We start from the raw sequence: 27,607 nt of genomic DNA, 5'->3' as shown, positions 1-27,607 counted from the left end.
GGAAATGTAAAAAGGCGTCGAGGCGGGGCGGGGCGGGGCAAGGGGGGGGGGGAGAACGCGCACGCGGGAACGATGGCGGCGGCGGCGCGCGTGTTCGGGGATCTGCGCGACAAACTCCGTCACAAACAGCAACAACAACAGCAGCAGCAGCAGCAACAACAGCAGCACAGGAGCGAGCGCGACGAGAGGGACGAGCAGCACGAGCAGCAGCAGCAGCGTAACAAACAGCACGAGACAGCCGCCACAGAGCTGTGCGAACGCGGCCTCGAGCACGACGAGATGGAGGCTCCTCCTGCTGCTCCTCCTGCTCCTGCTGCTGCTGCGGCTGCTGCGGCGGCGGCGGCTGCGGTGACAGCGGCGGCCCGGGCTCGAGAGGCACCGCGCGGTGCGGACAAGCAACAGCGTCAGGAGGACGAGGTGAAGATGGAGAAAGAGGCGATCGAGCGTGACGCGGAGGAGGAGTGCAAGGCTGTGGATGTGGCGATGGACGAGGAGGACGGCGAGGACGAGGTGGCGAGGCTCGTGCGCACGGGCGTGCGCCAGGTGAGCGCCTTCTCCGCCGCCGAGGTGGCGCGCATCGAGGGCTGCATCGACGAGGTGGTGCGGCGCGGCGAGGCGGGCGCGCTCCGCGCCGGCACCGTTGACCGCGCTCCGCTTCGCGTCAAGTACTTCTTCGGCGAGGGTTACTCGTACGGCGCGCAGCTCGAACGCCGCGGTCCCGGTCAGGAGCGGCTGCTGCCTCGCGGCTCCGTGGACGAGATCCCTCGCTGGGTGCGCGACCTCGTGATCGCGCCCCTTGAGCGGCGCGGCGTGGTGCCCACGGGCTTCGTCAACTCGGCCGTCATCAACGACTACCTGCCCGGCGGGTGCATCGTGTCGCACGTGGACCCCATACATATCTTCGAGCGGCCCATCGTGTCGGTGTCCTTCTTCAGCGACTCGGCGCTCTGCTTCGGCTGCAAGTTTCGCTTCAAGCCGATCCGCGTGTCCAAGCCCGTGCTGTCCGTGCCCGTGGCCCGCGGCTGCATCACCGTGCTCAGGCGAGTGCGCGACCTGGAGGGCCGGCGGCCGATGCTTTGACCACAAAATGCCACCGTTGCCAGAGGCTGTTATTGTATTCGCGCTGTAATTCCGACTCTTGCTGAAAGAGGACGTCTTGATGCACCAAGGATATAGCAAGCTGTGTGTCTGCAAAGCAGATAATATTTTAGTTTAATCGTTGGAAGGGGCAGGCCTCATGCTTTTGCCAACGGTTTCAAAGGTAATCCACCGATTAAGGCCATACTGAATGGGTCAGAGCTAATGCAGAGCCAGCACTGGTGAGATTGTATACCACTGTATTTAAATCCTGGTCAATCACAGATTAGACCTAGTTATTTATTGTGTGTAGCAAGTTCACAGCTTTACACCAATGGCAGCGCAAAATGAGTAAAGTTACTTTAATCTGCCCCATAATTGCATGCTTAAATGTGTCAATACTGCACACATTTCCTGAGATAGTGAACCACCCTGCACAACGTGGTTTCTTAAGAGAAGCATATTGCAGAGATGTCTGCGGCTGTTGGTGATGTGATGTTAATGGACGGAAAGCGAGCAAGGATGTGTCTTAGTCTCTTGCCTTGACATTTGTAGTGTCATTCAAATATTGATACAACACTTCATAAATACATGAGAAAAAAATGTTAGCAGGCAAAGTGGCTGGATTTCATTGTGGTCAATTCGTAATATTGATTCCCCGTCATTGAACCGTATATTTTTTGCAAGAGATTGCCAAAGTGGCCTGCATGCTAGTCATGTGAATTGAATGTACCCATGTATGCTGTTTTCAGTTTGTAACATTTCCTGTAACTGAATGGTATTCAGGGCCCTCTACTGGGCGTTTTCTAGGATGGGTGCCCCAGTTTATAATATATATTTTTTTCCAAAACTACATTTACACATTCCGAATGTAGCCCATTTACATCACGTGATGTATAAAGTATGTTACTTTCAACTGTTTGTTTTAGTTTCCGGTAATGTAGTTGTGTTCAGCCTGCACAGTTGCGTCACACTTCACCATGCTTAACACTGCTAAGATTTTTAGGATTAGTGTTTGTCTTCTCTCATGGACAGTTGGTGTTAGTTGCAAATACATATTTCTGGTATAGTTAGGGAGAGGTGGGACGTTTTGGAGTTCTTGCTAAGAGGAGTGATAGGGATCCTAAGGTGGTTTTAGGTGCATTGGGGCTGAACCAGAGTATTGAACAGGCAACATGAGGTATATACATACACTGAAATAGATATGAACTCTGCTGTCCCAGTTGTCTGGGTAGACTAGTAAGCAGTGGGGGCTCTTGACAATTCCACTCGGTAGGGCTGTTGTGAGTCATGTTATTGGCCTTCCCGTGAAAGTGATAGAACTGTCTTATCTACCAACGGTAGGCATAAACAAAACAGCACTCAAATACTGCCCCCAAGACCCTCAAGTCCACACTACACCCCACCCCTTTGACACTGCCAAAAGCCTAAAGAACAATTAAATATCAGCTGACACGACTCGACAAATTAGTCAAGGCAACCAAGACACCGTGTACTGTACAATTGCGGCCACATGCCGTCGTACACCCACCCACGTGTCGGCCGTGACCTGCTATATTTGCACAGTGCAACCTAGCGTTGTGACATCGTCAGTACAGCCATGGGCGCCTTTACGGCACCTGAATGAGTCTCACCCGCGTGGCTAAAATACTAAACTAATCGCAATGAACGAAGGGAAATCTCTCACTCGGACGCCTTCACAGCCGTCCCGAGACCTCCCCGAGGCACAAATCAGACTGGTGTTGCAGCGGTTTCTAATATGAACAACTTAAATTGTTATATTCATTAGGCAATTCACGTTAAAAGAAGCATTACATTTAAAAAAAATGCAAACAACAAAACTATAGTCAAGTGTTTTTTTATTAGAAAAATAATTTCTCATCTCCAGCAGCTTGGTGGGGTGGCTCCCCCAACGCCCCTGGTGGACGAACTGCTCCTGCTAGTAAGGGTTGGGTGGGGGGAGTTTGTTTTCGTTTGAAATAGTTGTCGTTTTGGTGATGGGTCCACATGAGCAGAAGAAGAGGACTACTTGGGGTCTGTAAGGGAATACGGCCCATTAAGTGCATCCACGAAAATGTCAAAATATACTACCATGTCATGATGAGCGTGGCAGGTGTTGGAACAGACATCATTTTTTATGAGTTTAACACGTAGGCTTTCGCGACCAATATTATTCATAATAAAGGTGTTTGGGTTAGATCGCGTTATTTATAAATGTGTCGTAACCCTCCCCACCCGACACGGCCAGTCAGCAAAAAAAAAGTGTCACGTTGACAAAAGACAAATAATTCACTACTCTTCTGGCGAATTGCCCGATGATGCTGGATGTATTTACCAGCGAAACGTCGTACTCAAACTGTAAATGTTGTGGATTCACTCATCACACCGGTGGGCTAAAGTAGTGAATTATTTGTCTTTTGTCAACGTGACACTTTTTTTTTGCTGATTGGCCGTGTCGGGTGGTGGAGGGTTACAACACATTTATAAATAACGCGATCTAACCCAAAAACCTTTATTATGAATCATTTTTTATGTCCCGGAGTAATTGACTTGAATTGACAAGTTTGCCGGCTATAAATGAAAACGCATAAAAATAATCCCTGTTTATGCTTGCCAAAAGCCAGTGTTTTTTTTGGTGGCATTCAGCTTATTTGGAATTTGTTTATCCAGAGAACAGCAGGTTAAGCCATAAATGCCAACAACCAATAAGTGAGGTTGCTTTTCATGATTCCCTTTGGCTGCCCGGGCAGTAAATGTGCAATTGCTCTTGTCCACTGGGTCTATTTCTGTGGAGGTAATGATTTTAATTCACATTCCCATTTGGAAATTTGTGTGAAAAATGAGCCATGGAGTGCTTGCCGTCTGCTGTAAAGTGGATGTTAAACTCCTGTCACTCGGTAAAGTGGAACATTGTGTGGTTGTCATTTTTCAAATCCCAAATTTTAAAGATGGCCACCCATCAATGTTCTAGATTTGAAGCTTTCGTGACTGCAAGTATCCATACTCTTTGGGTCTATTCGGTAAAGTCACGTAGGTAAAAAATAAAACAACAAAAATCACGACGTTTCGGACACAACACAAGTGGCCTTCATCAGGTGAAGGGACCGTGCTGTCACGAAGACAGCGTTGAAATTAAGAAAGTCAAGCCAGGTCGCGTCCTTTAAGCTGTGTGGGAGGAAACCAAACGCTTTGACAAATGAATAAGCATAAAGTGCTGATAGAGCACCTAACACGGGGGGGAGGGGAGTTTACAAACGTTGTTTTGAAGGGAAATAAGCTGCTGTGAAAGTTTGGTATATCACTACTTGGATAAATATACTTTACCATTGAAAATTAGTTTCATGTTTGGTATGATTTAGAACATCTTTCCAATGATTGCTTAATTTGAAACCATCTTCTCGGTTGAAATTGTGTCTGTGTTTGTAAATCTGAATTGCCTCGTGGACAAATCTCTGATGATAACCTATAGGTTTGCAAAGGACCTTGGTATCGGAGAACACTATATCGTGATCACCCACAGCGTTGTAACAGTGGTCAGCCACGGCAGAAGAATTCGTTCTGCCGTGTTTCAAATCTGATTTGTGCTCGCGAATTCGGTCAGAGACATGTCGCTTTGTCTCCCCGATATAGCAATCACCACAAGTGCACCTCAATCTGTAAACCCCGGGGTACTGTAATGTATTAAAAATATCCTGCATGTCTGTTGTATTTAAGACTTTATTTGCGTAACTAATTAACTGTCATGTAAAATACTATTTAACTCCTAATATGGTAAAACCTTGTGCTTAATTTGAATGCACTTTTAATATGGCAAACCCTTGTGCTTAAAAAGGAAGGAAAGGACCCTGCAAAATAGTCTCTCGTGGTTTTGAAAAGGAGAGTAAATTTAACTGAGCTTTCACATCGTTACATACTCATCTACCTTCAGTGACTTAATTCGTGCATTAATTTTCCTTCCGTGCATAAGCAGCAGCAGCAGCCGCCATTTGGTGCAAAGTTGTGGTAACACATTGCAGTGCCTGTGTCCAGACTTGGTGCCTGTTGAGGTCCCATAGAAGTGCAAAGGTTCACTGAATCGACAGGATGCATAAATAAAACTTAGTTCACCATTTTCACCTGTACTGTATCAAACTGTAGGCAGAGAGACAAAATTGGAAAGCTTTTAACCGGCCTTGGGGAGGGGAGAGGCTTATATGTGGGCTTTGTGCCTTATCTCGTTTCAGTGGGTATGCTGCGGATGAAATCACGCACTGCATACGTCCTCAAGACATCAAGCAGAGGAGAGCTGTCATTATCTTGCGCAAGTGAGTGGATGTTTGAATTGTGCAACAAATGTCGGTGAGAACCTGCTGGTAGGCAAGGTCAGGTTTGCTGAACGCATAGAACAACTACGCCGTAGAGCCTCGGAGAAACATGACACAAGATGACTGAATTTGCTTGATTACTTCTTTTTTCCTTCTGCACAGTTTTCATTACACTGTGGCACCCACCACTGTAGTACACCGAACAAACAATTGGATGCATATTCATATGCTGTAAGTGATGACATTTGCAAAATAGTTTTTGCCTGCATCTAGGCCAAATGTGCCCAGATACCTTGTAAAAATAACTCTTAAAAAAACTTCTGCAAGATGTGTTTTTTAACGATTTAAATAGTTTTTTTATATACAGGATAAAAATTGCTTCCTCATTGTCACATGGTCTGGTTTCAGATCTCATGACCATTGAAAACACAACGCTTCAAATTTATCAAGTTTTCCCCACCATGTCCCTGCCACCCACGCCAAGAGTCCATGAATGAGCCATTGTTATTCACTTTATTATAGATACGTGTGCACAGCCAACACCCATGTGTGCGGTGAGTGCGAGATGAACACAGTTGGTGCGGTCCAATTTCCTTGTTGAACATCTCCCAGGTCTCTGTTGGACTCACCCATCTTCTTTGGTATTCTTATTTGGCCAGAACTCGGTCTGTGTTTTGAATATCTCAGCCGTAACACCATTAACACCAGTCTTGCTGCGCAAAGCTTCTGTAGCCGAGGTAATTTGAGAAAGTGGACCATGAGTTGGTTGTAGGCTGCTTCTGCGCTACATGGTGGGCAGCAGAGGCCAGTCCAGCAATATCCATTGCTGTATTGTACTATGCTGACACGTCTATGCTTTCCGCCTTCACCAAGCCACGCTGACTCGCGTAGTGAAATACGATTAAATAACCCATACGTCCAGCAGTGGATTGACGAAAAGGTTGTACATAGGTATATTTTTGTACTTATCATATGATATTTTCACCGATTTAAAACTTTATAAGCACTTTAGTGTTTTGGTTTTCATTATAAAATTCAGTTTTACAAAAGCACTCCAAATCCGCTTCTGCTCACCTCATTTAAGAAGTTTGATCCCTCTTCCATCACTAATTGCTGGAGGTATATATGCATATATACTCATGTGTTTTAATAGTTGTCCTAACACTTTAATTTGCTTAGCAAACTTGTTGCACGTAACTTTGTTTTACTTCTAATTATCTGGAGGTCCACCTTTGACGCTTTCTTTGCACATTTCTGCATTGATTCCTTTTAATTTGCATTAGATATTATAATGACTACGGCATATAACCTGACTTATGACGTAGGGATCGTAAACATGTGCACTGCGTAGAAAATGGAACAAAAGCTAAAAAGTGTGCAAGGGAGTATGGAGAAGTGGATGCCGTGGCATTAGACTGAGTGACATTAAGAGGAACACATCAGTTGGAGAACAAATGCAAACTAGCTATCATTGACTTCACCTGAAGGGATGATGATCGAGACTTAACAATGGAGTGACGGACAAATGGGGACACAGGCACAAGATGCTCATGAGATAAACTCATATTTTGGAGCTCGATGGATTGAGGGTTGGCAACAACTTCGGCAAGCCTTCATTCAGCAGTTGATAGATCGTGTTTGATAATGATTTCCTTCACTTTGATCGGTTGGATCCATGTCTTCATTTAAACGAAAATGCTTTCCGAGTGCAGTGATGTTTCAGTTTCATTTATTAGGATTTACCCTGTGAGCCATTCGGCTCTTGATTTGGGTTCAACCGCAACAAACAATAAAATTACAAGATACACCTAAAATTCATTGTACACATCTAAACATAACATACGTAAATAATAAAATCCTACAGAAAAAGCACAACCCGTCCATGCTGCGTACAAAAAGTGCACAAAATTCCATTTCGATGTTTGATCCCAATAGCAATCATAATACAATAAAGATCAAAATTTTAAGTATAAATCTATACTAAATAAAAAAAATTGGGCCAAACCAAGCCCCTCTAAAACTTACTAAAACAATGCTATATAAACAACGTAACAGTTTTCCCAACAAATGTGATGAAAAGTTGACAATAGCGACACACACAACACGCATCACTAAACCTAGCATCCTTCGCTAGCTGCTCATGGAATACAGTTTGTGCCCAGTTGTTCTGATGCTTTAACTGGTCTAAAATCTCTAAAGTCCATACTAGAGGGTAGTACTTACCTATGTACTGCAATCCGGGAATCAACTTAGTTCTGACACACTGTGCGGGTATCCATGAGTACCTCCGGTTAACCCAACCCGATGCAGGACTCCGTTATGTACTATAATTAGTCCAAAACAAGATTTTATCATTGTGCACAATAAATCTTACCCTATAACATTTACTCTGGTGGTTCTGCAAGCTTCATCTCTGTGGCTTTGTATAATTGCCTTTGACCTAATAACTGGACATGTCAAAAACCACCAGGCAGTTATGTCCTATTGTATTTCTGAATTTTTTTTTACACCTTGTGCAATCTTTTTGTTCGTGCATGTGCTTCCCAGAACTAGGGATGATGCGCCACGGATGGACTCCCTGGCCAACCATCCCGCACACCCACTGCCAGCCCACCAACCCCACACACGCCACCCCCATCACCAGGCTGAGCCCCGCAAGCGCAAGACATCGCGTCGGAAAGCGGCGCCACATGAGGCACACTGGTAACTACTTGCAGTTTTCATCTGCAGCAATAACTTGTATAATCTTCGCATGTAATAATGCCCAGATATAACACCGCACACTTTTGTACAGCCACCTATCCAGATGTTACCGTACACAGCTTAGCTTAGCTGCTGTGGTACATTATACAGAATATATACTCAGTGGAAGCTACTGACATGCAATGGCAATCCATGAGTTGCATTTTCTCAGATGTCTCCAAAAAATGTTAACCCATAGTGCGAGCAGAACTGGAAATGAAACCTTAGGCCCTTGCCGCAGTGGCAAGGTGTTAATTCCCTCGCCTGGTATGCAGGAGGTCATGGGTTCTATCCCGACCCTGATGCCTGTATATTTGGAGTTTGCATGTTCTCCCTGGTTGTGTGGATTTTGCTCCAGGTCCTCCGGTTTTTCCATCCACATTTAGAATCCAAATGTTTTGAGATGATTTGACTGCTATAAATGTCCACATGATAAACCACTTCCTTGAAATATCATATGTGGCCAGGTCTCTTCTGAAAACAGCTACAGTAAAACCTTGGATTGCGAGCATAATTCGTTCCAGAAACTTGTTTGTAAACCAAAGCACTCGTATATCAAAGCACTCGTATATAAGTTGTGATCACGTGACGCTCGGCAGACAAAGTGTATACGTGCTACTCGTATTGCAAGACCTCGCTCGTTTGTCAAATTAATATTTATTTAAATTTTCTCGTCTGGCAAAACACTCGCAGACCAAGTTACTCGCAATCCAAGGTTTTACTTTATATATATCAGTGTGCCTAACCTGGTAAAATTAAAATAGTTTAGTTTAAATAGTTGAGTTCATTCCTGCAGTACGTCCGCACGCATGCACAATTAACTTGTTTTCTGTTACTCATACGACAAGATACATAATTTAATTTGCAGTTACCCCGATTATCCATATGCGCGTTATCCAATTTGCAGATTAACTGTCCTCTGCCTCTCCTCGTCTAGTTATGCGTTGTATATAGCATTGTGCTACATCTGACAGAACCTATGTGAGAGACATTCCCTTTGATTAGATTAAAAGCATGACATGCAAGGTACCGTGCTCTGAAAAGCGATTCCTTAGCAGACCTTCCAGGTGCAATTGGATGATCGGTGAGGTTTTGTCCTTTGGCAGCCTCACCGTCACCGAGTGATAGTCTTGGGGGCCCCAGACTGTCTATCGTGGGAGTTTCTGGTGAAGGAGGTGAAGGGAGGCTAATATTTATTAATTGGCTTCTAGTTGCTCCTTTATAGAGTTATGCTTGCGTACAGTCTGGACTGAAGAAAAAAGGAGCAGATGGGGCAGTTTGCCTTGGGCCTCAGATACAAAGGCCACTTCAGAAAAGGCCAAGGGGGCCTTAGAGGGAGTCTCAATTTCCATCCTTATCTAGCCGTCCAAAAGCATTTTGGCCACCCCTGCACTCAGATGCGACCACATGTGCTTCCTTTTCAGGAGGTTAGAGCTCGTGTAAGGTTACAATTAGCACGTAAATATTAGAGTCACTTGTAATGCAGGTGTGGTCTTCCAGATGAGGCCGCATATTGAACGTTGATTCTCTCAAGCTTTTGCATCATCAGGAATTCGAAGGACAAAGAATCCAGCAGAATAGAGGTAGTGACGAGCCAGTCGCTATCCAATGATGGGAATCCTGGGGCCAGCAGGCTAATTGGAACAATTCAGACAACATTTAAGATTGAGGTGAGATTCCTCACTTGAACTCCTGAAGATGCCCACTGTAGCGTGTGGCGAAATTTGTACCCTGCAAGCCCCTTGGATCTGCAACACGTGTTTGCTTTAAAAAAAAAAAAAATATTGCTGTGGTTTTCACACCTGATGATGAAAGCTTCAAATCTAGAATTGATGATGATTGCTTGTGTTATTTCCCTTCTACGTGAATTTACCGCGAGAACCAAGAAATACGTGTTTGCTTGTAGACGAGTGCGGTCGCTCTGCTCTCACGTGGTTCACTCCGCGTCGCTGTGCCTTACGCAGGCCCCGCATGCTCGAGATGGACAAGGAGGAGAACCGCCGAGCGGCACAGCGCAAGAGTGGGCACCGAGCAGCTCCGGGCAGTCGCCCCAAAAGGGGCGACCCATTCGCTCACTCAGGCAGCAGCTCGGATGAGGGAAGCCCCGCGCATGACGGCAAGAGGCGGCGCGTGTGAAGACAGAGGAGGCGCACGCATAGCTCATGGCTGGTGGGCCGTGCAGTGGCATTGCAAGAAGGCCCTTTCGAGCCGAGGACGGGACAGGTTTGGCCTTTTTTGGCTTAAGCGTTGTGCCCAGGTAGGTGGGTGGTCACGGCTTCTCTACAGGATAGGAAATGGCATGCCTGACCTTCGCCCCTCATGGGCAGCAGTTGGTACTAATACATAATAGATTATGCTCGTTTGAGCAACTACAGCACAGGGTCAGAGCATGAGGGCTTTACCAATGGCATGTGGAGGGGAAATGTTATTGGAGCTTTTGATACAAGTTTTGAGTGTTTTGTTGATGATATTTGTAAAGGTTTGTTACTTTTCAGTAGCATGAATGTTAAGGCATGTAAACTCTAATACATTTTTTTTTTTTTAATCTTTTGATAGGATGCAGTGTTACAAGAATGTTGTAAACCTTCCTTATAAGGGAGTTATCTATATTGACAAAGTTTAAATTGTTTTTATATAAAAGCCAGTGTTATATTCGGTTTAAAATCGGTTATTTCGTGAGTAAGGTGGAAAGAGAAATGTTCCTAACAACTCGATACTGTACTGATTTTTCCGTATGTTTATACAAATGCATTGTATTATTTCCAAAGTTATATGTCTTTGTTAGCCGAGGATGTCAATGTCATGCACAAGCAGCTTGTGCAAGTCACTTCTATTCCCCCTCTACCGCACGGCACAGCTGACTTGGCTTGCATTGATTACCTTGAGTGGTGTGGTCAAAACACCACTGTAGGTGCTCGGGAGACAGCCATGTATGGCACTGATTTTTCCACTTCCTTTTGGCCAATGGCATTTTTAATTGGTGCAGACTAGAAGCACCTGATTCAACTAATTTAAAAGTCTTTGTTATCGTGACTTATTATATTTGTACAATCTTCATATCTCCTGAAACTGCAGGATTCATCGCTACACTTACCAAAGGTAGTGATACGTAATTCAAGGTTGTGCAAATAATATTTACTTGTTTGCATGACTTTTCAACTTCCAACATGTTACATAATGCTCAGGGCCCTTGTATGTGGTTGCTGTTTAACTGGGGACCTAGGAACTTTAAAAAATCCCCCCTGTGCCTCCGAACATGGGCATTTCGGAATATTCATGCTCCAACAGGCAACACAATCGCCTAGACTGTTTCATATCTCTTCCCACTTGTGAAATGGTGCAAATTGATAGATACTTGGTGGGGTAGGGGGGGACAAATATACCCGAGTTATAATAATTATTTGTGTATACCTCATGCCATAGGTCACAGCACCAGGCTTTAAGTGGGCGAAAAATGAAGCACGTATAACGAAGGACATGCACAGGTCTTTTCTCAGTAAACTGCAGGATGAGATCATGCCTTTTACAAATTGGCTTATGGGGGTTTTATGATCATACATCACCATGCTGGTCGGTGTGAGTTGGTGATGGCGGAGAGCATGGACATAGGAACATAGAATTACAGTACAACTTACTTTGCTGCACTGGCCTATGCTGAACACCATGTAGCACAGCCCCCCAGCTGCCTATGATAACCTAGCGTGCATGGTGGTCGCTCATCCAAGCACTATCCAGGCTCAACGCTGATTAGTTTGAGATCTGAATGACCCAACAAATCACCAAATCAGCCGAATTCTGGATAATTTGGTCAGACAAAATAATTCACACTGCATACAGCATCAAGAAGAATGCAACTAGCATGAGAATATATTTTTCTCTTATCACAAGTTGATTGCATCCGCTGAATTGAATATGCATTTCATTAACAACTGGCTCCCAGTGTAGGATTTTCCCCCACGTGTGCATGGCAACATTTGTTTCGCCTAATTTAATGGCTGTTGGGCACTTTTAATTACCTGTGCAATAGACCAGGTTGGATTAAAAAAAATCGTTAATGTTTGTAATTTTTCAATGTCGGCGCCTGCGTACGTAGGTGTGAGTATTCTGAATAGGTAGCTTCCTGCAGCGGTAGTCCCCTCCTACAGAGGACAAAACAAAAACACGGCCACTAAACCCATAGAGTTGTGCTGTCACATGGCCAGCATCACGTTATTTCTCTGCAAAAGGTGTTCAGCAGAGGGGATCGTGCTGCCTAATGTGATTTTTTTGTTTCAACATGTGTTTGGTAGAATTCAGTGCACTAGATCGTTTGGTTTGAACTTCCATTTGTTAATTATAGAAGTTGCCCAAGCACATGTTTTGATGAAAAGTGAAAAATATATTTTGCGGCATGTGAAAAATTAGGCCATGCTGTGACATTGTTTGCAAAAGAAGGCCACTGTGCTGGTGAAAGCATAGATTTCAAGATTTTGAAAACTAGCTGTAAATAGTTGTGGGAAATATTCACGTAACAATGAATACCAGGTCACAGGAGGTGATGATTTCCAGTAAGAATTTACCTGGTTAAAATGAATGATTGTTGTGTAGTGGAAGTTTGTTGACTGTTCTCTTTGACTTAAAAAAGTGGCCAAATCCGTCGAACGTTACGATTGACCCCAGTATCTGTGCCATGTCAATGAAAGTTACACTGCACATGTTGAAAACATTGTAACCAAGCTTGTGCTCGTTTGTAATGCTACACCAGGTCATGGTCGTCCAGGATTCAATGAGAAACAAGCTTCCCTGAAATATTCAGGGCTTTTTGTTCTCGGTATGAATGTATACAGATATTTGAAGATGGGGGGAAAAGGTATACACGGTGCTAAGTGAAAAGTGAACGATGCTATAAATATGTTGGGATTACAATCTCCAGGTGCGTGATGCCGTATTGGATGCTAAGAACCGTCGCCTATGACCTTCATATTTGATTTAAGTATTGTGCATCCTCAGTGGGTGGCTGTTTGAGATTTTTATCATCAAACTTGTTATTGATGTGAACGTTTCTGGGTATCCCTTGGCGCATTAGTTGGGGGTCGACACTTCTTGCCCATTGTTTCTGAAATGTTCTGTCAAGTTCCTACTCCATGCTGACACTGACCTTCATTTTCTCCTTCATTGTCTCAAAGCAACGTTTTCTGAGTTCTCCCGAGCATGGTCTTTATCACATACATTCTAGATATTCTTATGCCACCCTGGCTATGACCAGGCTATCAGCAGTGATGTTTTTACTGTCTGAATGACACTTGCACTCCCATATAATGAAATTCAGCTACTCTCACACACTATCAGTAAAATCCTACGGAACAAGTAGTGTGTCAAAATTATATAGTATACAAATTCATACTCGGAGACAGAAGACAGCAACAATTAGTGCCTTAACCATTTAACAAATATGCGAGTGTACATATCCCATTCTTACCTCCAGTGATTCATCCACCACCTGACCACTCATGTTGGGTCAATGGTGAGTGAAGCTGAACTCCTGTTATCTCTGCAATTTTAATCCAGAGATTCTTATGAATGACATCAATGAAGAAGGCCAGAGAAAATAAGTTAAGAACTAGTGCAACAAATACAATTCTATACCAAGCTGGGCCCGAGCCAGACAACCACTTCAGGAGTAGCGGAGTTTATTGCTGTGATGCCTCCTTTGTATTTTGTGAATTGAGTCCAATAGTCTGTGGTCTATTCTGAATTACCAGAGTTGCACATTGAGGAAGGAAGATGATGGGAAATGGGTGTCTTATGAGTTGCAAAACTAGTTGGACGCAACACCGGGAATTGTATGTCTTGACTGCCACTGTGCTGATGACCGCTTGGACTTGTAGGATATGAGTTTCCATGGCTCCAAGTGGTGACTTGGAAGTTTCCAGGTTCATTTGTGCATACCTATTTATTACTGTGCTATGGCACTTATTGTTCTGTTTGTGTCCATATGTCTGAATTTGTATATATGGGTAAAATGTTGGCAAAATGTTATCATTTAAATAGTTCTCCGGCTGATGTCTGAATAGACACTTTGTTCCATGAGAGAATGAAAGTCGTGGTTATGTGTAGGAAATAACACATTTTGAGGTTATTGCTAAAAGTTAAAATCTATTTAACCTGTTAAACCCCTGGCACTTCATTAAAAAGTACACTTTCAACTGTTGGCCAAATTAAAATTAATCTTGAATGGGTTTCCATCCCACCAAATGTCCACACGTTGAGAGCAACTTTTGTCAGACCCCATGGCAGATCAATACTTGACTGTTTTTTTTGGAATCTCCTGACTCCATCTGTGTTGGCGCCTGCGGCATCCCCTTAGGGATCCAAGTTACCAAAATCCTTCTGTAATCCTCAGCCGCCGACAAGCAATATAATAAGTCTTTATTTACAACGTCATCGAGTCTGTGAGTTTACTATGTCACATACCTCTCTCAGTACCTCCAACAAACATTCATATGTTCCCCCATTGTATTATAAGGTATCATTAGTTCTACAGATGTGGTAACCATCTGTCTTGCACTTTAACTTAAATTAATACTAATTTGGGGGGTTGTGGTCAGAAACAAAAATACTGCCCTTTGTGTTTGGTTTTGAAGCATTTCCAGTTTGGTGGTTAAGCCAAGTATGCTGCAAACAGGTTTTGTTAGTCCCTTCAAGCACACGTTGTCCCTTTGTTATGTAAACTAATGTGCACTTTATTACAAAGTATAGGCTAATATATGTGCATATTTTGTTTTATAGCAGGATATAATTGTTCAATTAGTGTTGGTCCCATTTTCATCAAACTCCAGCCTATGTCATGTAAATTTGAGTGCACTTGCAAAGATTAGTTTACAACTCTCGTACAATTTGCTTGCAGCAGCCAACCAAATACGTGTAAACTCTTGTGTGATAGATATAGGTGTGACGGTTTAGGACGTGTGGAATTTTAATTCCAAGTTTTCACAAGGAACAAGTGGAAAGTGACAATTTAAAGTCGAACACAAAATAATTACAAAATTTGTCATAAATTTCAGATTGCTCATGTTTATAACCCAAATATGTAATTTGGTACCAAGGCACACAGCGATGTAGTGAAGTCAATTAGGAATCCCGATTGCCATCAGTGTCTCACAACACATTTAAGAATGATCCCGAAAGCTACACTTTCACAACTCGAGACAACTTCCTTTTCTTTGTGCATTTAGGTGGTTAATTCGGTTTATTTTTTTTATCTTATCACAAACTGTTTTTACTTAGGTTTTTTGTGTACAACCATTACTTTTTCAGTCGCATTAATCCCCATTTGATATTGATTTGGACAACGTTTGGGATATCACTTTTGCCAACATTGCTATGTGAAGTTCCTCCCGTGTGAAAACATGTACTGGTGTTCACGCTGAGAACATCAAGCTCTTTTCTTTTCACGAGAAGTTTTTCCACTTTGAGTCGCCCATCCTCATACCTTAGAAGAATTCAACAGTGTTTAGCAAAGTGCCTTGACACTGGCATCGGTTCAACGTACTGACCCACCCAGCCATGTTAACACAAGGCATCATTATAAGTATAGGGGTGTTAGGGTTTGAAATGTTCAGCTGTTGCACAGTCAACAGATGGCATTTGTTTTTTGTTTCCTTATGTAATTGTCTGTATAAACCAGCAGACTTGCTTTATTAGCGTCAGAATGTCGGTTTTACTTAAATTTTACCATTCATTTCGTCTCCATTACACCAACTTAGTCTCATCAATGATGACCAATAGTAGGCACGGGCCTGTGCATGGTCCCGAATGATACTTCACATAAATACATTTTTGGCCTAATTCGACCAGATGATAGTCCAACACGATATTTTTTTACGAATCAAGATTATATTTTTAAATTACATTGTAACAGTGTTTGTTTTGATATATGTTAATGTTAATATGGTTTGAGGTTTAAGTTATAAATTGTCACGCAATATTTGTTTTGAACAATACTCTACAAAAGATTTCAGATTGAGGCAACCACATGACTCGACTGTCAATTCATACAAATTGGCTCAGGGGAGTGAACTGACCACTTAGATTTCCAAACTAGTTTTTTACAACACCCAGAGTTTAATTTAGTTTCATTGCAACAATGTCTGTTTTCATATCTGTATGTTATCGTCACTGTGTATTCTTTACACTGAACAATTTAGGTCAACTGGCAAACATTACAATGTATAATTTATCCCATCTATATAAATAAGATTTATGTCCTCAATTTATTTGTTGTTGCATTTTACATAGACTTATCTTGTCCCTTGACAATCACAAACTGTATATAAACAAAAGTTCTGCGTTTTGTTTGGCAACTAATGCTTTCCATTTAAATCAAACTTTGATTCTGAGATTGCAAACTAGGCTGGAGACATTTTCACGCATAGGCTTTCACGACCAGATATAATGCCAAATTCATATTTTGAGTCTGATCTCATAACTAAAATGTGTGCTGTAAATCGTTCTCCACCCGACAAAGCCAATTGAGAAAGTTGTCAGGTGAACAAATGTTAATTATTACTGTTTCAGCACTACCGGGGTGTTTTAGAGCAATCTCACAACATTAAAATGAATACGACTTTTTGCTGATACTTACCACCAGCATCATCAGGCAGCAAAATTTCACACCCACTTAAATGTTGTGAGATTGCTCCTCCAACACATTGGTGTGCTGAAGCAGTAATAAGTTGGCGCTTTTGTTCACGTGATAACTCTATTAATTGACCGTGTTGAGTGGAGGAGGGTTTACAACACATTTTATTCATACCATCTGACCCAAACAATGTATTATGAAGCAATGCTGGAGAGAGTAATGCGTTTATTTACATGTCCAAAGGTGGCAAACCAGCAGCTTGGTTCATGGCAGTGTTTCTAAGACGTTTAATGGGAGGCTGTTTTTCACACTCAAATTTATGGAAAATCTAGTATTTATTATTTGTAACTATTCATGTACACTTGTATTTGTTAAGCTGTTTCACATTTTTATAGTATACAGAAAAATACGAGCTGAAATGTTTTATGGACATTTATGTCGGTTCAGTTTAAAAGTTGTGCAGTCATTCATTTGTGTTTTGGTTTATTGTTTTAATAGATTTCACATTTATTTAACGGTTTTCAACATGAATGTGAAATACACATAACATGCATACGTTTAAATATATGTATGTAAACAGCACCAACATGGTGAAGAAGACTTATACAAAAATTGCTTGTTGAAAATAATAAAACTGTTTTTTTGTTACGACTGAATGAAACTGGCTTTGCATGCAGATATGAAATACGTGGCCAGTTATGTACCATGTCAGACTACCGGTCAGGAGTTGGTTGTTGACTTTTTGCTGTTTACACTAGCTCTCGATTTGTTTTGTTGGGAGGCATAGCCAAACACCTTTTCAATAAATATTTGTACAACATTACATATTAAAGATATTGTTAGGATTGTTTTGATATTAAATGAAAGTCATATTTTTCCAACTGCTATGTTACACTTGCAACAAAGTGTTATTTTTTACTATGTTAATGCAAATAAATAGCTTGCAAAGGTCAATAATTTGGTGGTTTAGTGTCAGTCGCAGATTAGCACTTACACAATACTTGATTCTAGCTCAATGCTGCATAACATTTAAAGCATTTACAAGAATGTAGTGTGCAATTCTCTGGTAAGTTTAAATTTCAGCATCTGGCTGAGCTTCACGTGCCATTGGTCAAACTGGCCTTTAGTTGTAATGGCAGATGGATTGTTTGTGTTTCTTAAATATAGACACCATGCCCTAATCTTTATTTTGATGACAGTATCCTTTGGAGCGTTGTGGGCAAAAAGTCTGTTATTGCAATGCCACTTTTTTTTTTAATGTGAGCCAACTCTGCCGGTATTGTGACAGAATACACATGATGGTAGGGTTTGAGTGTCGTGTTGAATTTTAGTTGAGTATAATGCATATACAATATTTACCCCCCTCCTTGCATACAAGGCAAAATTCACACTTAATTTGGTCTTGGTTCCAATAATATACTCCAGTTCTGGCAAACTATCTGTAGCACAAAATACATGTAATTGTGAAAAGTATTTACAGTACTTGGCCCTTTATAAACACTCACTTGGAATGTAATATGAAGTTACAAAGTTCATTAAACATTACAGTGATGTTGGTGCTGAATAGATACCATATTTTGATTTAGCTTTCGTGACTGCAGGGATTATTATTCTAGGTTCTTTCGGTAAAGTCACGTAGAAGGGAAACAATGAAATAATAAAAATATAAAACAATAAAATCCTCACGACGTTTCGACTGCAACACAAGCAATCATCATCAGGTGTGAAAACCACAGCAAGAAATGTTGAAAAGTGGCGGTTTTTTTACGTTGGCACCACGGAGAGCGATTTGGCAGTTATTCAGATGGACGAGTACATCTATGTTCGGAAAAGAGGAGGGGGGAGACGAAAATAATGGATGCGGTCTGAAAGCCACCATAAGCGTGAACAATTAAGACCCGAAATGGTTGATCAAATCCTTCCAATGATTGCTAAGCCAGAATCCATCTACTTGGTTGAAATTTTCTCTATATGTGAATAGCCTCATGAACGAATCTCTCATGGTAGCCAGATGGCTTGCAGAGAACCATGAGAGGATTTGATAAACACATTTCGGGTCTTAATTGATTGTTCACGCTTACGGCGGCTTTCAGACCGCATCCATTATTTTCGTCTCCCCCCTCCTCTTTTCCGAACATAGATGGACTCGTCCATCTGAGTAACTGCCAAATCGCTCTCCGTGGTGCTAACGTAAAAAAAACCCGTCACTTTTTTCAAATTTTCTTGCTGTGGTTTTCCCACCTGATGATGATTGCTTGTGTTGCAGTCGAAACGTCGTGCGAATATTATTGTTTTATATTTTTATTATTTTATTGTTTCCCTTCTACGTGACTTTACTGAAAGAACCAAGAATAAGATACCATATTCTTTGCTTTTTTCTCCTGTGTTGTAAAGCAAAATTTGGTCTTCTCTGGTAAATTACTTTTTTACCATCTTCATATACCCACTCATCTTTAGCTGGTTCCTACAAATAAGATTTACTCTGCAGTGCACTTGCATTAGAAAGTAATGGTCACTTGCAAATATCTAAAACACGGTGAGTTCAGACATTAAAATGCATTAAATTATACATAATGATCGATTTTAATGCATGCGTTTCTCAGTAGGTATAATCCCTTATAATTTGTGGATATTTTCACATAATTTGAGCTTTGGCTTGCAATTAAGTTTGAAAATTACATCACCGTCCCTATTTTTTTTGCAGATATGCACTCTTGCTAATTCCTTCACAGATGTTGTTCATGCGGCTGTAGAAATTGACCGTCCAACTTTTTATGCAAGCTGCTGAACGAGGTGTGTTGGAGTTAACATTTTGTATGGCCTGACATGAATGACGTTTCCCTCCAGGTGCTTCAAATTGAGTTCCTAAAACACCACAGCACGTGGAGCGAAACATTGGACATGCTGAACAACACACAGTACATCCCCAAAACACATCAGGGGAGACAACACAACGGCGGCGAAACTCTACGTAAACCTGAATGCGTTTTGATCATCACAGCCAAACACTGACAGTGGTGGTGTTAAAATACTTTGTCAATGTATTAAAATATCACGATGGCATGTTGAATTTTGTATAACAGAACAACCTTATGTATGTTTTGGTTGGGCGCACATAAACCTATAACGTATTTCTGCAATACAAACTGATTCCGAGACTGTTGCTACATGTTTGTATTTTGTAGTTTATATTAACACAAATGCATCTTGTTTTCTGTTTAAACAAACTCGTATTTGTAAAGGAGATGGGTTAGATTAAATGTTTTACATCAGCCTGCAAACTCCCCGCAATGATGTAATTTCCCTTAGGCAAAGTTGTAAAGACAAGACCACAAAGAGCATTCTTAACCTCTCAAGACATTTTATGATAACGTAATGGACTGCGAGTGTCATTTTATGCAGTGATAGTTGCCATTTGGGCTTAAAGAAATTGCTCAATTAACTTTCTTGCTGAGATTAAAATACTCAACAGTCTTTAAAAATAACTGCATCGGCTAATGTGGGATGAATGCCATTGCAGATTAGTAAAAAAAAATACCTGTAATTAAAATGGAATAAACTACATCTATCTTGGTCTTGCAATTCAATAAATAAACATTTATGTGGTGTTTTTATTTTGTAAGAGGAGGCATGCTCATTACAACACAAGTGTGCATACTACCGGTGAAATAGAACTGCTACAAAGTCTTGTTTTATTGGGTGTAGATTTCGTATTTTAGTTGGTGCAGGTCATTTACAAAGTATAACCCACCTTAATGATTGTTGAATTTTGAAACCCTGTCATTGCATAAAATATATATCTGATTTTTACGCTCGTAGAAATACGTGTCATACTTTGCTTACTGAGTACTTTAAATATTTCACAAATGTTGTTTGGAAGAGGTTTCACACCTCATTTGATATTTAGTTTTCATCATGAGGGAATATACCTAAAACATTGACAGTGGTGTTAGATACAGTGAGGGAAAAAAAAGTATTTGATCCCCTGCTGATTTTGTACGTTTGCCCACTGACAAATAAATGATCAGTCTATTATTTTAATGGTAGGTTTATTTGAACAGTGAGAGACAGAATAACAACAAGAAAATCCAGAAAAACGCTAAATTGATTTGCATTTTAATGAGGGAAATAAGTATTTGACCCCTCTGCAAAACATGACTTAGTACTTGGTGGCAAAACCCTTATTGGCAATCACAGAGATCAGATCTTGCATGGAGCCCTAGGCTCCATGCAAGATCTCACCTCGTGGAGTTACAATGATCATGAGAACGGTGAGGAATCAGCCCAGAACTACACGGGAGGATCTTGTCGATCTCAAGGCAGCTGGGACCATAGTCACCAAGATAACAATTGGTAGCACACTACACCGTGAAGGACTGAAATCCTGCAGCGCCCGCAAGGTCCCCCTTAAGAAAGCACATACATGCCCGTCTGAAGTTTACCAATGGACATCTGAATGATTCAGAGGACAACTGGGTGAAAGTGTTGTGGTCAGATGAGACCAAAATGGAGTTCTTTGGCATCAACTCAACTCGCCGTGTTTGGAGGAGGAGGAATGCTGCCTATGACCCTAAGAACACCATCCCCACCGTCAAACATGGAGGTGGAAACATTATGCTTTGGGGGTGTTTTTCTGCTAAGGGGACGGGACAACTTCACCGCATCACAGGGACGATGGACGGGGCCATGTACCGTCAAATCTTGGGTGAGAACCTCCTTCCCTCAGCCAGGGCATTGAAAATGGGTCGTGGATGGGTATTCCAGCATGACAATGACCCAAAACACACGGCCAAGGCAACAAACGAGTGGCTCATGAAGAAGCACATTAAGGTCCTGGAGTGGCCTAGCCAGTCTCCAGACCTTAATCCCATAGAAAATCTGTAGAGGGAGCTGAAGGTTCGAGTTGCCAAACGTCAGCCTCGAAACCTTAATGACTTGGAGATGATCTGCAAGGAGGAGTGGGACAAAATACCTCCTGAGATGTGTGCAAACCTGGTGGCCAACTACAAGAAACGTCTGACCTCTGTGATTGTTTTGCCATCAAGTACTAAGTCATGTTTTGCAGAGGGGTCAAATACTTATTTCCCTCATTAAAATGCAAATCAATTTATAACATTTTTGACATGCGTTTTTCTGGATTTGTTTTGTTATTCTGTCTCTCACTGTTCAAATAAACCTTCCATTAAAATTATAGACTGATCATTTCTTTGTCAGTGGGCAAACGTACAAAATCAGCAGGGGATCAAATACTTTTTCCCTCACTATATCGTCAACTTACAGTAGATAACTATCACTGATGAAAGGTATATACAATACTTAAAACAACAGCCTTATATAATGTTTGTGTTGGTTGTGCATGCACAAAGATTACTGAATTTGAAGGAGAACATCTGATCTTTAGAGGATGTACATGGGCAGCAATACGCTGTGTTGGGTATGCATAATAAGCCAGCTGTTATTATTCAGCGTTTCTTCATGCCAGTCAATAATTATCTCTGAGATAACGTGTATATTTACTGTACATCGCTGTAGAGTTTCACACAAACGGGTTTCGTGGGGTTTTTATGTTTAAGCTTTAAACACTCATTACAATGTTTTAAGAATGACTATGGTTTGGTACGTTCTTTCATTACAAGAGAAGGCTTTATTACAGTAATATTTTAAATTATTTTTTGAGATGACACCAAAGTGTTTGGCGAATAAACAGTTAAGTTAATTAACTGTTGTGAACTGGCTCGTTGATTTTGTCGTGTGTGTGTGTGTGTACGGTATATTACTCTCGGGCCCTTGACCAGCACGAGTTTGTGAGTTTGTGTGCAGGCAGTCGTGCGTGGTGCCGTGAATCTGCTTGTATCTTTTAAAATGAAGCAACGAAAATAATTGTGATTATTTTTTGACAGTGAGGCACGAGGGAACATAACACAATTGAACAATAGCACTGCACTTTAAGTAATAAAAATATAGTAGTCATTGTTTATTGTAAATGGCTTATCGTAGAGTCTCTGCTACGAAGAAGGACCATTTTCCAATACGTCACTTGTCTCTGCTATGAAGGACAATTTTCCCAAACCATCACGTACTTTTCATTTCAGGGCACTGTTATTGACAAATGTGTTGGGGGGGGGGGAGGTGGAGACTTGAAAATCATAAGTTCCCTCCTGATATGCTTGGTTCTTTCGGTAAAGTCACGTAGAAGGGAAACAATAAAATAATAAAAATATAAAACAATAAATATTTGTATTATTTTATTGCTTGGTTCTTTCGGTAAAGTCACGTAGAAGGGAAACAATAAAACAATAAAAATATAAAACAATAAATATTTTTATTATTTAATTGCTTCCCTTCTACGTGACTTTACCGAAAGAACCAAGAATATGAATCCCTGCAGTCACGAAAGCTTTAAATCAAAATTCCCTCCCGATGTAACTGGCATTGGCCAAAACATCCCAATCCTGACCATAACGTACACATTACTCATTTGGAATTACGCCTTAATCCAATGCGCTTTACAACAATTTTATTGTACATAAGATGATAGTGGTTAAAATAAAGAGTGGAATTATTAAAAGTGGTGGTGTATTTATGGCGACGGGAGAACATGTGGGAGTGGTCAAGGAGGGTAGGGGTAGTAAGAGAGGTTGGGGATACTAATAGGGGTAATGGTTAATGATTTTGGGGTAGTGGTTGAGTGGTAGTGATTGGGGTAGCGGTAGGAGTTGAGGAATGCCTGGTCGTAGCTGGGGGCAGGGAGTAGCAGCAGGATGGGCCACGATAGAAGAGATGGGGGGTTGTAATAGCGAAGATGATTGTTGTATGTACAGTGAGAGTTCCTTCCAGTGAAGGGGAGCAAAAACGAACCGAAGCGAGACTGGGAACAGGGCGAGGCACAGACAGGGACGGTAGAGACTGGGAGGGTCGAGGACGGAACGGGACATCGTTGTGAGATATGAGAGAAGCAAGATAAGGTGGGAACAGGACCATGGAGGAATTTGTAGACGAGAGTAAGGCATTTAAACAGACAGCGATAGTAGGCAGGGAGCCAGTGGAGTTGAGAAAGTGGAGCAGAAGTGTGGGATTCGTGGGGGAGGTTAAGATATGATTCGGGCTGAGGCATTTTGCATCCGTTGTTGGGTAGAAGTGAAGGCGGAGGCAGGAGGGCCGAAAAGAAGATAATTTTGGAGTTGCAATCTCGTCCCCTCCTGTGACATTTTTGGCAGGACCCTCTTGAAGAAGAGCTCTGAGACTCGGGCTTTCCTGCGCAAAAACAAGCGTAATCATAAATAGCACCTGCCCGGTCTCCCTTCCACTGTGCGCTGTTGCCCTCTGCCGGTAAACGTAGCATCTGTGTCTGTGATCAATACTCGGCTTTGGGACGACAATGCATTGATGCATCGCTTTAGATCTCCATTCATCCGCTCGTAATAACAACTAATCGAAATGCGCGCGTGAGAAAGTGATTTGCGATTTACGCAAATGACATGCAAAACGATATGCCGTGTTGGTCGAGAGCTGTCTTCTTGGGGCACACTATTCTGTTGCTTATCATTCTACAAATTATTTGGCGATACTGCTGCCTTGGTAGTGGCAGCAGTATCGCATTAATACGGGGTTATTAACGAGTGTTTTGGGTTTTTTTGTCAATTGTAAGTTCAGCTTTCCAAAAGCACTCCAACCTGTTCTTAATACTGGCGTCTGATTCTGGGCCGCCTTCAATAATAGCCCTAGAGTATGCACCAGCATTTCTCGCCAGGGCCTCTCGACCTTCACTTGTGGTGTGAATGATTAATACAAGTCACATAATTATAGAATACGAATGTTATTACAATTTAAAGCAAACTTGAACATATATTTCTAGGAAACTGTTTCGTGTGAGTTTCTGCCAGTGTGCGTTAGGGATGTCCTCTGGCTCTCACATTTAACATCATCTTCGACCACGTAGTTCGAGAAGCGTTCCATGGTTGTACCAGAGGAATTCATATCTGGTACATATACAATGGAAGGATGAGCGATGCCCGTTTGCGGTCAAGGGATGGCTCTCTGTTGTATAATGTACGCTGATAATCTGGTGGTTGCTACTCGCTCTGAGAAGGAGTTGTAGATTCTGCTGCTGAACCTGGAGCGTGCCACTAAGAGATGGGGCCTCGATATCAGCCCCACCAAATCTAAGCACCTGCCTGGGTATTTTTGCATCATCAAAGATTCCACCTCAACTGCCCCACGAGTGGGGCAATTCTGTTTCTTCACCTGAGGAAGGCTACTTGTGTTGTGGCCGAAACGTCGTGAGAATTTTATTTTATAATGTTTTATTTTTTATTATGTTATTATTTCCCTTCTACGTGACTTTACCGAAAGAACCAAGAAGAGTGGTGGGGCAGATGTGGAGAGAGTGGAGAAGTTTCCGTACCTGGGCAGTGTGCGTTTGGCCAACTCCGCTTTGGCAGCAGATGTCTCACTCCAAATCACCCGAGCGGCATTACCTTTTCATCAGCTGCGTGACGCTGTGTGGAAGCTACCTGGTCTGTCGCTCCACACTAAGCTCCGGGCCTTCTCGGCCACAGTAATGTCCTTCCTTCTCTTTGCTTGCGAAGGTAGACCCTTCTTATGGAACATCCGCGACAGTTTGAAACATTCAGGCTGGCCTGCCCGCTGTCCATCCTGGCTTAACCAGGCTGAATTGTGTGAGGAGCTCACAAATCCTTGAAATATCTGGACACATTCCTATCGGTGAGGTCCTCCGGCGGGCTCGTGAAAAAAACTTTCTGGGTAGTTGGAGGCAGTCAGATGCACCATTTGTACCCCCCTACTGTGCCAGCTTGCAGCAAGCGGGCACAGTAGGGGGGTACAGGTGGTGCATCTGCCAGTCATCTCAGTAAGTCAACCTATGGCACCTGAGTCTGTCCAGTGGCCTCCTGTCAGCTAATCGCCACCGCTTCACGTGGCCTCGGAGTACACCTAGCCTGGCACAAGCGCCGTGGTGACGTAACCGCCACATTGTGGCGAATTGCGGCTGTAAAATTGGTACCTGGTGCGGTTTGTCAACATCGCCACTGGGGAGACAAAGGCGGCTGGACGTGGTGCTGATCATCCACAACCCTCGTGCTCCCTAACAACACTTTCCCAACAGTCTGTTAAGGCTACCGGGGGGATATTTGTCTTTGTATATTGGGGAGCAGCGGTGCAGGGATTTCGTGTATCTGTGTTGGGCGGTAGTGTGGTAAGCGCACTGCGCTACGAACCCGAAAGTCTGAGTTCAATTCGTGCTCACGACCGATAATAATGGTGTGTATTTGAACCGGTCCTGTGGTGTGTAAACATTAGACAAAGGCGACTGGGGGGTGGTGTTGGCCACCCACCCCCTCGTGTGCCGTGCCGGCCTTCAAAGGTTAAAGGCTATACGGGGGATCTTTGTCAATGTGTCCGTGTCTCAATGCCTACGTCTCTGTGCGTGCCTGTACTCACGATTCTTTCTCTACCTCCGCGTTCTCACATTTTATTCCCATTCCTCCTCTATTCCAGTTTGTGTTCTCCCCCTTCTCGATGTCCTCTTGCTGCTGCGCGAGAAAATTGAACCCGAACATTTTGATTGCAGGTGAGGTGTGCGTCACCATCGTTACGCTGCGGCATCATCCGCTATCCAATGATAACGCAAAGACATAACGCGCGCGTCCACCGGGAAGGAAGAGACCCTTGCAGTGACGTGAGTGACTGGCACACACGAAACACTCTGTTGTTAGCAGGTCGAAAATTATCCCCCACACCCCCACCCCCTATAGTTCCCCGTTCGTGCGGCTAAGATGCTTGCAGTGACGGATTAAAATCGTTTGCTGGCCGGTTCGAAGTAGAAGACCTCACGTTGGCCTCAGGCCGTATGAAATGAAGCCGTCCCCCGGCCCTCGGTCCGCATGTTTGTCCACCCGTGTCCCTGGAGCATGTCCGTTGTGAAACAGCCGGGACACGTCCAGCCCCACAGAGCGGGGTGTTCCGCACCGTTGGACTTGAATGCGGCCACGGCAGCACGGCCAGGAGGGCACGCAGGTAGGGGCGCTTACAATTAAAAGAACGTCCGGGTGCAAATATTGAGGCATGAATCATCGATCATAGTAGGACACGCGTCCTCCCCCCCCCCACCTCCTCCTCCTCCAAACCCCCCCCAAACCCCCACCCCGCAGATATCACTCACAATCATTGTGACACAACAATCCTCGCAGCGCCTGCAAAAATGGAGCAATCCCGCCACAGTTGCAAGCATGACTTAAAGTTGTCACAGCATTATTTGTCCAGGTCGCGGCTAGACTTGAGTAGGTGGCACATGACTAGTAGCCACAGTCATATCGAGAGGTATCCTGGATGTGGTGTGCCGGGTGCGGGAATAGTTTAGGGGTCACCGACCCGAACAGACCCATCCGGCTGACATGAATTCCCTGATTGCGAGCGACTAAGGACTGAGCTTTAGGCTGCACTTACCATTGGAGGGGGTGGGGAGGAGTGATGTGACCATACTTCACCACACCGGTCAGTAAGAGTGATAAATGACATGGGGAGTATGCTACTCACACGGGGAAATAACAGGGTAATAAAATAACACGTTTAATAAGCAGTGCTACGAGTCGTCAGCGGTTGACTCCTTTTGAACGCATTCCAGGAGTTGATATGCGGATTGTCTGACTGACTGACGTGCAGTGATTTAAATGAGACGGCAACTTGATAGTTTATATTCTTTGTTCTTTCTGTAAAGTCACGTAGAAGGGAAACAATAAAATAATAAAAAAATATAAAACAATAAAATTCTCACGACGTTTCGACTGCAACACAAGCAATCATCATCAGGTGTTGCAGTCGAAACGTCGTGATAATTGTATTGTTT

The 27,607-nt window shown here is 42.8% G+C and overlaps 1 protein-coding gene across 1 annotated transcript; it reads left to right on the top strand.

Annotated features, from left to right (window-relative positions):
* The first annotated feature begins 51 nt into the window (after positions 1-51).
* On the top strand, positions 52-22,463 carry ALKBH5 (alkB homolog 5, RNA demethylase). The gene is made up of 4 exons (XM_032960887.2): positions 52-1,040; positions 5,301-5,381; positions 7,929-8,084; positions 10,088-22,463. Exons 1-4 carry the CDS (start codon positions 73-75, stop codon positions 10,257-10,259), a joined length of 1,377 nt encoding a protein of 458 aa, XP_032816778.2. The 5' UTR covers positions 52-72; the 3' UTR covers positions 10,260-22,463.
* Positions 22,464-27,607: the final 5,144 nt, after the last annotated feature.

Source organism: Petromyzon marinus, chromosome 26 (genome assembly GCF_048934315.1).
Source record: "Petromyzon marinus isolate PM22_M1 ecotype Great Lakes invasive population chromosome 26, UKy_Petmar_22M1.pri1.0, whole genome shotgun sequence".
Lineage (NCBI taxonomy): Eukaryota > Metazoa > Chordata > Hyperoartia > Petromyzontiformes > Petromyzontidae > Petromyzon > Petromyzon marinus.
Note: the sequence above shows the minus strand (reverse complement) of the source record. Positions and strands in the feature narration are given on the sequence as shown.